Here is a 13,168-nt window from a genome sequence, read left to right on the forward strand (position 1 = left end):
TCGCCAAAATGCGCGACATGCTAACCAACGAATCCCTAAACCCGCTTACATCTGACCCACTACCTCCCCTAACATTTTCCCTGCTGGGCCCAGACACCTGCCTATCTCCTACCCCATCCGCTACAGACCCCGCGGGCGACAAACCATACATAGACGCATACTCACAAAGCTGCGCAGGTGCTGTGTCCCCGCCAGCCGTACTCCCCGAGTCCTGATGAGTCCTTGGTTCATCTTGTTCTTCTCCATAATCCAGTCCGACCGACCCCTGCCGCTCAAGGCCCACGCCCCTGGCCTCCTCATCACCAGGGGGGACCCGAGCCCCTGCCGACCTCCCCACCGTTCGTCCTCCGCTCGTCCCTGCTCCAGTCCTCACCGCCGACCGTACACATCCGCGATTTTTAGACCTGGACTCACCAGCCCGATCCGTGTTGGTCCGTGGATAACTGTCAGGCAACTCCGTGCTGCTGCCCGCCGCTCCATTCCTCTGCCTGGAGAAACTTGAGCCAGGCAGCAGGTCCAGGAATTATTGCTGCCTGTCCGTGTAGCTCCGCGGCTGTCTGCGCCCTCTGGTCTGTCTGGCAGGCACCCCGACAGGAACATCGCCAGGTGTGCCTGCCGCGCTTGTGGTCCCTCCGTTCCCCGCTGCAGGATTGCCGCCCTTTTTTCTTTTGAATAACTGGCGTCTTGAATGCCGCTGGATCTTGGAGCGGGGGGCGTGTCCCTGCGCCCGCCGCTCATTGGCTGTGCGTCCCTTTCATCTGTCTCCGGGGCCGGAAGTGACGTAGTCCCCATTTCTGGTGAGGCCCCGCCCCCCGGATGACGCGTCTGCGGCCCGGGCCTTGCTTCCGGCGCGGCCTGGGCTCTAGTACTGCGGCGCGCCGACGGGGGTGGCCGCACCACGACGGACTGGGGAACTTCAGTCGCGGACCGCGACCCGATGCAGGGGGAGCCCGCAGACCGGCTGGGCGGATTCCTGCCGCGGCGGGCACGCCGGCAGGGGATTCCGCCAGCATGCTCCCCGGACACAGGGTCCCCTGAGGGGCTCCGCAGCCTGCGCCTGCTGCCCGTACCGACCATCTCCAGGGAAAGCCTCTCGGGGGGCCGCGTCCTCCTGGCAATTCTTCCCAAATCCGACGGAGATTCTTCCTCTCCGGCATTCCCCAGAAGTCCGGCCAGCTGGGCCTCAAGCCACCCTCCTTGCCTGGATCTGGCAGTCTCCCTCAGCCTGGCGATAAGGGACTCCACGGACTCCATAATAGCGAGAAGAGTGTCCAAGCAATTAGAAAGGTAAAAATAATTTTTTTTTTTTTTTTTGATCAGTGCTCCAGAACTTCTCTCAATGACTTCTTCCCTGGACTGCCCATTTTCCCGCACTTTTCCCTATTATACCTCCCCCCCCCTTTACCCCACCCCCATCCAAATGCCAGCCCCTCCAAGCCTATACCCAATCCCGACCATTGGGATTTAAAAATTGCACCCTCCTGGCCAATCCCGGTCATGTGGGGCTTCCTTCTAGGTTCCCATGCCTCCAGCCCCCTTCTTGATCAGTGTATGCATGTATGTAGTGGGATTTGGAGCCGTGCCCTCTCCAAGAATGGCAAATGACAACTGTGCATAGCCAGTATCTGCCCACAACTGCAGCAATCAGAACTAGCTGCGCTCGCATATATATAGGAAGGTACAGGGCAGGTTTTAGACAAAGTGGGGCCCCAAATGCTAACATATTGGACCATCACACAGAAACATTTCGGTTGTATTTACATGCTCTGAGTACAGGCTGCTAAACAAGCGTGATCGACAATATTGAAATCATTCGACACTTGTTTGCCTCCTTTTTACACTGGCTGAGGAAGAATGATGGGTACAGAACAATCACTAATAGAACAATCTCTGTACATACAGTATCATGTTATCAGCAGCATATCTGCAGTTTTCACAGGGCAATATGAGGCTGAGAACAATGATTTTTGTTCCAGCATAAACAATCCAATCAATCAATGAATAGGCAGCATTTTTCTTGTTTAGTATAATACACCCCATAGTCCTCCACATAGTATAATGCACCCCCCATAGTCCTTCATATTGTATAATGTGCCCCATAGTCCTCCATTTAGTATAATGTTCCCCATAGTCCTCCATATATCATAATACACTCCCCACAGTCCTCCATATAGTATAGTACATATCCCATAGTCCTCCATACAGTATAATGCACTCCCCATAGTCTTCCATATAGTATAATGCACAGTCCATATCCTCCCTACAGTATAATGCGCAGCCCATAGTCCTACCTATAGTATAATGCACTCTCCATAGTCCTCCATATTGCATAATGCATCCCATATTCCTCCATATTGTATAATTCACCCCCATATCCCTCCATATAGTACAATGAACTCCCACTAGGATAATGTACCCCACATAGTCCTTCATATAGTATAATGCACTCCTCATAGTCGTCGAGTATAATGTAGCCCCCATATAGTGCAATGCAGCCACCCCATAGAGTATAATGCAGCCCGATATAGTGTACTGCAGCCTCATATAGTGTACTGCAGCCTCATAAAGTGTAATGCATCCCTATAGAGTTAAATGAAGCCCCATAGAGTGTAATGAAGCCCCATATTGTGTAATGCAGCCCCATAGAGTGTAATGCAGCCACCCCATATAGTGCAATGCAGCCCCCCATAGAGTGCAATGCAGCCCCCCATAGAGTATAATGCAGCCATCTCATAGAGTATAATTCAGCCACTCCATAGAGTATAGTGCAGCCACTCTATAGAGTGGAAGCACCATATAGTGCAATGCAGCCTCCCATAGAGTATAATGCAGCCCCATAGCGTGTAATGCAGTCACCTAGAGTGTAATGCAACCACCCCATAGAGTGCAATGCAGCCTCCCATAGAGTATAATGCAGCCCCACATAGAGTATAATGCAGCCGCTCATTGAGTGTAATGCAGCCACGCCATAGGGTGTAATGCAGCCACCCCATAGAGTGTAATGCAGCCACTCCATAGAGTGTAATGCAGATCCCCAAAGAGTGTAATGTAGCCCCCTCCTAGAGTATAATGCAGCCCCAATGAACTGTGTAAAAACAAAACTAGAAAAATCATGGCAGAAGTGCAATTTTTTTCCCCACAATTTGGATTTTTTCATTTTTTAGCATGATATGGTAAATGAATTGCATAATTCAAAACTACATCTCGTACTGCAAAAACAGTATATGGCTATATAGATGGCTGTAGGAAGAAGAGGAGGAAAAATGAAAGTGTATAAAAAGCAAAAAATTGGTCCATCCTGAAGTTTTTATTTCACTGCTATCCTCTCCAGCGAGTGATCACAGATCTCTGACAATGAAATTACGCCTAAACAGTTATTGGAGGCAAAATTATAGTCCAATCTAAACATTATGCCATGGTGATAGAAAAACAGAAATTTTTCTCTGACACATAAAATCTCCACTTATCCATAACAATATTTAGATTCATTTTATAATGATTTCACCCTGATCTTTGCTAGATGACCTAATCCTTAGACCCAGTGTCGGATTGGAGTACTTTGGGCGCATCAGAGAAAATAATTCTTGGTGTCCACCATGCTTTACCACAGTAATAGATGCAATGTCTAATCTTACCCTTAAAGGGATTTCCTACAAACAAAAGTTGAGTTTAATCAATAGATCTTGGAATGATAATAAGTTCCACAACTGAATGTATTTAAATAAAATGTCCCTGTGCTGAGATAATCTTATAATGTGCCCCTGCTGTGTATTGTGTAATGGCTGTGTCTGACTGTGCAAGAACATGGACTGATCATACCAGAGCTCCTGGGCAGGGAGAACACAAAAAATTATACATACATTAAAGCATGGTATCACAGCTGATTCTTTCTTTGAAGTCAAATATTGTTTAAAAACAGGCAGTGAAATGTTTTACCTCACAAAAAGAATCAGCTTTGATCCCGTGCTGTAATGTCTGTATACTCTTTTGCTCCCCCCCCTGTCCAGGAGCTGTGATATGATCAGACCGTGTTCGGTACACAGTCAAACACAGCCATTACACAGGGGCACATTTATAAGATTATCCCAGCACGGGAACATTTTATGTAAACACATCCAGTTGGGGAAGTTATTATTATTCCAAGATCTATTGATTAAAATGAACTTTCATTCGTGGGAGAACCCCTTTAAGCCAATTTAGATAGGCTGATAATCATACAGACTCTTCCTGCTGCACTCTGATGCAGACTCTGCCCGCTGCACTCCTGATACAGACTCTTCCTGCTGCACCATCTAGTCTGTCCTACTGGGTCCAGCAGCTGCGCGTCCCTTGGTTTGTCCAGGAGTGGCACCTGGCGTTCATCGGGAGCAAAGTCTAACCTCACCATAAGAGGCTCTAGTGAACAGTCCTGTGCTCGCTTAATCACGCCTTCCAGGCTCTCCGGGGTCCGTGGCACAGTGGTTCCACAAACCACGTTCATGACAGTGCGCCCTCGCAGGCAGGGTCCTCTCTCCTGTTGTACCAGTCGATGACCCCTTTTGACATGTAAAGTGCAAAGGAATAAATGTCGTTGTCACAGTAATAATAATTATAGTACTTGTACTCTGGGTCAATTGATGGCACTTCCCTGGTGTCTACACCTAATTTGATGTATTTTGGCAGCTTTTGTTCCCATTTCTAGGTGTTGTCTATGCATTTTTGGAGAAATTAAGTTATTTGTCTTCTCCACACCTATGCTCCGATTTTCTCATCTGAGAGAATTGCAGCACGGTAAGATGACACTCAGCTCAGACTCTGAGCACTGAGCAGAATATCATTAGCATAATTGGCCTAATTCTTTGGGATGAGAGAATCGACGGCCATGTGGCATCGGCCTTACAATACAAGTCTTTGGAGCAGGAGAACAAGAAACCATAGGCTTATATTGTAAAAGCCACTTATGGCTCACACACAGAGCTGCCACCAGGAACTTCAGGGGCCCATACCGGCAACATTTTTGGGCCCCCCTCGAGACTCCATCCAGGCTCCACCCCAGCTCTGCCTCCACTCTTCAAACCTTCCACAAGTCCCACCGACCACTCTTTGAAAAACTCCACTTCTGGAGTCACACTTAGCAACACTTTTTGATCAAAAATAGTACAAAAGCTATCATGTTGTCTGCCCTTAATCACACACTGAGGTCAACTTTGACACTTGGTAAGGTTTTAAATATTAAACAGAGTAGGACCATCCTGATTGGGGTCACCGTGCCGTGGTGGGATGGCTTTTATACTATTTTAGATCAGGTAACACACTGACTCACCAGTGATGTTTCTAGTTCAAGTCTTTCAGCTTCGCTTTTCTTTTTCATCCAGCAAAGACCGCTATCACTTCTTCCAGCCAGGACTCTTCTCTGCATAAAATAACACACAATTATCTAGAGCACCGCTTCCAGAGCACATTCCCCCCTTTTTCCCTTTCTTCTACACTATGCAGCTGAATATAGACGTTCACCCACCTTTAATATACGAGGGTCAGTCAATAAGTAATGCCTCCTATTTTTTTCTCCTTAAATAAGGTAGTTATGTTAAATATTCGAATTTGGCACAATTCCTCAAACCTTCTTCTCCAATCCACAGCAATTGCAACTTCCTGCACCAACAGGTGGCAGGACTGTATCCGTTTGCAAAATGGCTGACATCGATGTTCGTATTAGACAACGTTCTGCGATTGAATTATTGCATGCAGAAGGTGAAACGCCCATTCGAATTCATGAGAGACTGAAAAATGTGTACGGTGATGCAACAGTGGATGTCAGTACTGTTAAACGATGGGTTCGTCGCTGTAACACCACTGAAGGGCCATCACCATTGGCAGATAAAATGCGGAGTGGCAGGCCAGTAACCGCAGTGACTCCAAGCAACATTCAGCGAGTCGATGACATCATTCGTGGTGACCGCCGGGTGACTGCAGATGAATTGTGCGGCATTATCTGCCTCAGTAAAGGCAGTGTGATGAAAATTATTGGACAACTGGGATACAGAAAAGTTTGTGCACGGTGGGTGCCAAGAATGCTTTTTACCATGCTGGAATACATACCCTTGTTAAACGGTGCACCAAGACTTTGGAAATGGATGGAGATTATATTGAAAAGTGACAAATTAATCGTTAATGTTGTGGTTTTCAACCAATGTAATTGCATTTGAATTTCTTGCCAATTAAAAGGAGAAAAAAAAAAGGAGGCATTACTTATTGACTGACCCTCGTATAATTAGTTATTATGCAACCCACCATTCCAAACACAAAATTGTATTCCACACTGTGTCCCCGCTAACTATAAATAGCCACTTTCCCCACCTAATAAATAAATAAATTAGTTAGCATCTGTACTCTTTCCCCCAATTCAATACCAAACACGGCATCCACAACTCCCCAACTCTGTACCTCCCGCTCCCCCGATTCATTATATTTACCTGCCCCCTCTGCCCCAATTCATTACGTCATGTCTTCTCTCTCCAACTCCCACCCTCTATTCATTATCACCTGCTCTCTCCCAATTAATCATCGTCTGTTGTTCCCCACCCTCAATTCATCATCATTTACTGTCCCCCATCCCTCAGTCTGAATACATCATCATTTACTTCCCCCACCCTAAAAATTCAGCATTATTTGCTCTTCCTTAACCCCCCCAATTCTTAATTTTGCTCTCCCCACCACCAACCTTCAATTCAATTGCTGACCCTCACCCTCAATTAATCATTTGCAGTCCCCTGTCCCCGACCCCCAATTCATCATTTACAGGAACGTTCAGTCAAACCGATATTTCCAATGTACGGGGTTGTCAAAAGAGATAGTTTTCCTTCGTCTAGATGTCTTAGGCAGCAAGAGACACTGATATTCATGACTATTATTCATTTGCAGTCTCCTGTCACCCCCTCACTTCATCATGTGCAGTCACAGTCACCCCCCTCAATTCATCATTTGCAGTCCCCATCCACCCCTCACTTCTTCATTTGCATTACCCCATTCCCCCCTGACTTCATCATTTGCCGTCCCTTGTCCCCTCCCTCACTTCATCATTTGCAGTCCCAGTCCCCCTTTCACTTCATCATTTGCAGTGCCCGTCCCCCCTTCACTTCATCATTTGCAGTCCCCATCCCCCTTTACTTCATCATTTGCAGTCCCTGTCCCCCCTTCACTTCATCATTTGCAGTCCCCGTCCCCCCTTCACTTCATCATTTGCAGTCCCCATCCCCCCTTCACTTCATCATTTGCAGTCCCCGTACCCCCTTCACTTCATCATTTGCAGTCCCCGTCCCCCCTTCATTTCATCATTTGCAGTCCCCGTCCCCACTTCACTTCATCATTTGCAGTCCCCATCCCCCCTTCACTTCATCATTTGCAGTCCCCGTCCCCCCTTCACTTCATCATTTGCAGTCCCCGTCCCCCCTTCATTTCATCATTTGCAGTCCCCGTCCCCACTTCACTTCATCATTTGCAGTCCCCGTCCCCCCTTCACTTCATTATTTGCAGTCCCTGTCCCCCCTTCACTTCATCATTTGCAGTCCCCTGTCCCCTCCCTCATTTCATCATTTGCAGTCCCCATCTCCGTTCACTTCATCATTTGCAGTCCCCCGTCCCCCCTTCACTTCATCATTTGCAGTCCCCGTCTCCCCTTCACTTCATCATTTGCAGTCCCCCGTCCCCCCTTCACTGGCAATGGCCAGTGGTGCACGTACATGCCGGTGTGTACGTGATGACGTCATTACATACACGCCGTTACCAGATATCCAGAAGAGGCAGAGGGAGCTGGAGCTGCGCAGCAGTTCAGGTTTGACGGCTGTGGAGCTCCAAGAAAGCACCCAGCGCCGGTGCACAGCACTTTATTACACCCTGAGACTCGGTGGGCAGAAGCACAAGAGAGGGGGCCCGGAATAGGTCCGGGTCTCCCCTCCATACTTCTGCTCACTGGGCCCAATACAGCAGTCCTGATGGCGGCCCTGCTCAGACATTTACCGAAGCGTTATCCGGGTACTCAGTCATGTGTGTGAAAAGAAGACCAGAGCAGCACTGTAAACTAGGGAATATGTCAATCAGTGAGTATATCAATGCCCTTACACTAGATTATATAATTTAGATAAGTTTAGGGAATATAACATTTTGTGGGAGAGCTTCTTCAATGAAATAAGATGAAATATGTGATATTCCCCTTAGTTATTTTACTAAATGCTCCCAGGACTCATCTGATCTGACACAATCTATAGTAATCGTAAATATGAGATTTCTGCCTCCTTGGAGACTTCTTTCTTCTGTGTAGATCATCTACATAACAAGTTGTCAAAGTAAATAAACTTTAACAATTAGCAACTGCAGTCTAGGTAATGTTCTTGTTGTAGAGAAACTGACCGTCTCTACATATTGATTAAGTACATTCTTTTAGCTAGAGGAACATAAGACACTCTGCTGATGTTTATTCTATGAGCCACTCGAGTCTTGTAGAATGTAAGTAACACTATATGGATGCATGCATTTCTGTTTTTTGTTGTATTTGCTTCTCTTATTTTAATAATAACAATAATAATAACAGTAATTTGTTAATAATTTGGTCTATGAATTATAATATTTTATTGCACTGTTTATTTTTAGGACTAGAATCAGAAGATTTTAATCCAAGGAAATCTGAAATTTTGAAAATTGCAAAAAAAATAAAACACATAAATTAGAAATTTTCAGAACTTTTTCACTAATCAATTACTAGGCCATATTTACAGAAATGTTATTTACTTTTTAAAAGGGATTTCCCATCTTTATGCTACACCATCATTTCCTGCTCATGGGGGGTCCGAACTGAAGACTCCACAGCTTTGCTTCAAGCTCAGGTTGGACCCCACAGACATTCTAGCAATATTCTATTACTTTATGAGATGGGTTAATACTTTTAATTCTTGCAGACATTGCTGCATATATTGCTGCACTAATGCTGTAATTTGTTTTTGTTAAGAATTTTCTGTGTGATCAATGTTATTATTTTACAGAACCAACCGAGAATAAGATGCAAAACACAGGTATTATATTTTTTATTATATTATATAACCATACAAACCTTTAAAAGCTTCAAACATCTAGGAAAAAAATCCACAAATTCTAATTCTTTACATACACAGTGGTTCAGAATCCCAAAGGTTGGATAACACTAGTTGTAACTATTTTCAATAATAACGACTCCATGCACTTTTTCAGTACAAATACATACATGATCAGTATATGCATGTATGTAGTGGGGTTGGGAGCTGTGCCCTCTCCAAGAAGGGCAAATGGCAGCTGTGCATAGCCAGTATCTGCCCACAACTGCAGCAATCAGAACTAGCCACGTCCGCATATATATAGCAAGGTCCATGGCCAGTTTTAGACAAAGTGGGGCACCAAATGCTACCATATTATGCCATCACACAAAAATATTTTGGTTGTATTTATATGCGCTGAGTTCAAAACGAGCGTGATCAACAATATTGAAATCATTCAATGCTTGTTTTCCTTCACTTTACACCAGCTGAGGAAGAATGATGGGTACAAAAAAGTGATGATCGAGCACTAAAATGCTCGGGTACTCATTGTTCGAGTCGAGCACATTGGAATGCCCGAGTGCTCAGTCCGAGTAACGAGCCCAATGTAAGTCTATGGGAAACTCGAGCATTTTTCAGAGGGCCTAAAAATTGCCCAAATCGATGGGAACAGTGCTCAAATGGCTTGGGAACAGCTTGGAGAAGACCCCTCAAAGCATTTCTGACTCCCAGGTCACTGCTGTCAACAACATTGTCAGAGGTATTACGCCACTTTTACGGACTCAAAATAAAACATGCAAAAACAAAACCAAAATGGATTTTCCTGGGAAATATGTTAAGGAACATCCTTTCCAGGGTAATGACTTGCATATAAGGCAAAATAAATATACAAAAACAAAAATGCTCCTTCACACCTTGGGCTATGTTCACATGTAGCGTTTTTGATGCGTTTTTGCACTTTTGCATTGCTTTCAACCAAGACAAATGCATTCACCGGGAAATGTCATTTTAACATTTTACAACCTTATCTAGCAATGGGAAACAGCATGGGGAAGACCCCTGGAGCTGGAAGCATCTCTGACTCCTAGGGCACTGCCTAAAACTGTGGTCATCTCATCAGGCGTGATCCTATATTAATGCTTTAATAATACAGACATTTTTGGCAACGTGACAAATCTTAAACTCCATTTAAAATGGGCAAGATGTATGTCAAGGGATGGGGAAGTGGACGTTATGGTGATGGTGATAGTGCATGCAGAGGCTGTGGGCAAGATGAAATTGTACAAGCTGAGGGAGCACAACAAACACCCACGTTATGTAGAACTACCTTCCTGTCCCAATTACTAGGGGGCCGCAGAACACCACTATTGAAGCCAGAGCAGTGTGCAAAGGTTGTTGGTTGGATAGCAGATAAAGCTTCCAGACAGTTTGCCACCACCACCACCCTGTGTTCCATATGGTCCAGTCTCAGTAAATGTGAGTCTGGATCACATTATTATTATTACTTTATCGCAATTTATTCCATGGCACTTTACATGTGAAAAAGGGGTATACGTCGCAAAAACAATAACAATAATCTTGAACAAAAATGTGACAGCTACTGGTACAGGAGAGGACCCCGCCCGCGAGGGCTCAGTCTGCAAGGCATGGGTGAGGATATGGTAGGTGAGAATAGAGCTAGTTTTGCAGCGGTATGGTGGAGCGAGGGTTGCTGCAGGTTGTAAGCATTTCGCAAGAGGTGGGTCTTCAGCTTCCTTTTAAAGGTTTCAACAGTTGGTGAGAGTCAGAAATGATGGGGTAGAGAGCTCCAGAGAAGGGGGATGCACGGGAGAAATCTTGTATGCGATTGTGGGAAGAGGAGATAAGAGGGGAATAGAGAAAGAGATCTTGTGAGGATCAGAGATTGCGTGCAGGTAAGTACCGGGAGACTAGGTCACAAATGTATGGAGGAGACAGGTTGTGGATAGCTTTGCATTCCAAGGTTAGGGTTTAGAACTGGAGTCTGTGGGTAATGGGGAGCCAGTGAAAGGATTGTCAGAGAGGAGAGGCCAGGGAATAGGGAGGGGATAAGTATGATTAGTTGGGCAACAGAGTTTAAGATAGATTGGAGGAATGCAAGAGTGTTAGAACGGGGGCCACAGAGCAGGAGGTTCCACTCGTCGAGAAGGGAGATGATGAGCACGTGCACTAGTGTTTTTGTAGATTTGTGGTTGAGCAATGTGCATATCCGGGAGATTTTTTTTACTTGGAATCGGCATCTTCTTCACCCTGATCCTCCTTCCTCCCACCATTCTGAGTGCCCTGAGGCAACTGATCTCACACTTGGACACTTCGAAAATATGTTTTGTTCATCTTTTCATTTATAGATTCTGGCCTCTCGCTGGGTCCGCTTGGAAGTGGAAAGAGCTTGAATATGTGGTTTGAAGGAGAGAGTAGAGTCCAAGGTTACCCCAAGAGCTGTTCTCTTTTCCATCGATAAATTTGGGCCTCTCAACTGGCCAGCTTCGAGCAGGGCAACAGAAAATCACATGTAGCGATTTGAGGAGCCGTGGTCACCCGAAGGTGACGGTGGGAAAGTGCAAATACTGTCGCAAGAGGTGGATAATGATGAGACACAATGGACAGAAAGTCTGGAGGAGGACCAGGATGCGAAAGTGTAAAACGAAGGGGTGGAGGTTGAAGTCACTAACCCAACCTGGCAAGGGGACATGAAGAGCGAGGACAGCAGCACACAGTGGGAGGGAGGCGTAGCACCACAACAGGCAGGATAAAGCAGTGTGGTGGCCACAGACACAAGGTGAGCAACTGCTCCCCAGAACACCAACACAACAGAAGTTGCCTGGACAACTGTTAGGCTTTCCCGAGTCTGGTTCTTTTTTAAAGACTGTTTAGATAACCCCAAAAAGGCCATTTGCAACATCTGCCAGGCCAGGATCAGCAAGAGCACCAAATCTACCAGCCTGACCACCACCAGCATACTCAGGCACATGACAGCAAAGCACATGACAAGCTGGGCAAAACACCAAGGTCCAGAAACAGTGTCTGTGGGTGAGACCACTGCCTCTTTCACTGTTGTACATGCATGCCAATCCCCTGTCCATGGCGCATGCGAAGATGTCTCCCGCCCTGAATCTGTCATTGCAGACTTGCAACCATCACCGTCCAAGTCATTGTTCCTTTTCAGTGTTCTGTTGTTCCTACCACAGTTCTTGGAATGCAAGCGCAAGTATGCAGCCAGCCACCCACCCACAGGCCACAATACTAAACTGCCACATTTCTGGACTGCTTGCACTTGAAATGTTGCCTTTTAGGCTTGTGGAGGTGGAAGCTTTCCACAACCTCATGCCGGTGGCGACCGGGTGTTCATACTCGGTCCCAGCCGCCACTATTTCTCCCGGTATCGTCTCCACCTTCCACAAGCTCGAGTCCCAGAAAATTACCCATGCCGTCCCCAGTGCACTTACTGGGAAGGACAACCTAACCACAAACACGTGGACAGGTGAATGTGGCCAGGGATGGTACGGGGCCAGTCCACAATAAAAAAAAAAGAACAGCCATAGAGTGTCCGGGAATCTTTCTACACAATTTTCTTAGCCACGGCTGCTTCTCGGCAGTGTTGGACAGGCCCACCAGAGACTCCTCCGGTGGACCCTGACTTCTCCATCTGGAGAGTTCATAGTGCCGAGGTGAGGTCGTGGTGATTATAGAGGTCACCATCTCCTTATCTTGCTGCTGGTACTTTTCTGTGGGAATCAGCTTAGCTCCTACCAGCCTGGAATATTTCCAGAGGTTTGGTATTGGCACCCAGTACCTGAAGCGAAGCCATCCACAATTTTCTTCTCAGGAATTTTATTTGGCAGACTGAGTGGCTGCCCAAATACATTAATTTCTCACAAAAGAGCTGAAGATACTGAGTGGCAGTAGGTGCAAGTTTGTCCAGCGTGTTAGATTTCAGAGGGAGAGCTGAGAGGGCAGCACAGTGGCTCAGTGATTAGCACTGAAGCCTAACAGAGCTGGGGTCAAGGGTTCAAATCCCACCAAGGACAACATCTGCAAGGATTTTGTATGTTCTCCCCGTCTTTGCATGGGTTTCCCCCTCAGTAAAAAAGCAGCCGTAGAGTATCCAG

General features: G+C 46.2%; 1 protein-coding gene across 8 annotated transcripts in view; it reads left to right on the plus strand.

Annotated features, from left to right (window-relative positions):
* LOC141258055 (phospholipid scramblase 2-like) overlaps window positions 1-13,168 on the plus strand; it is a 40,551-nt gene that overhangs the window by 5,335 nt on the left and 22,048 nt on the right. For 2 of the 8 annotated variants that reach the window (XM_073673053.1, XM_073673058.1), the window contains one exon: window positions 9,015-9,044. The exons of 2 other annotated variants lie outside the window; for them this stretch is intronic. In XM_073673053.1, the coding sequence (XP_073529154.1) occupies window positions 9,015-9,044 (30 nt within the window). Of the gene's footprint in view, window positions 1-8,334; window positions 8,482-8,773; window positions 8,859-9,014; window positions 9,045-13,168 lie in introns of those variants that run through there. 4 more of the 8 variants (XM_073673055.1, XM_073673056.1, XM_073673054.1 and 1 more) reach the window with 4 other exon arrangements.

Source organism: Phyllobates terribilis, unplaced genomic scaffold (genome assembly GCF_046119375.1).
Source record: "Phyllobates terribilis strain yellow unplaced genomic scaffold, ASM4611937v1 Scaffold_3__8_contigs__length_932513732, whole genome shotgun sequence".
Taxonomy (NCBI): domain Eukaryota; kingdom Metazoa; phylum Chordata; class Amphibia; order Anura; family Dendrobatidae; genus Phyllobates; species Phyllobates terribilis.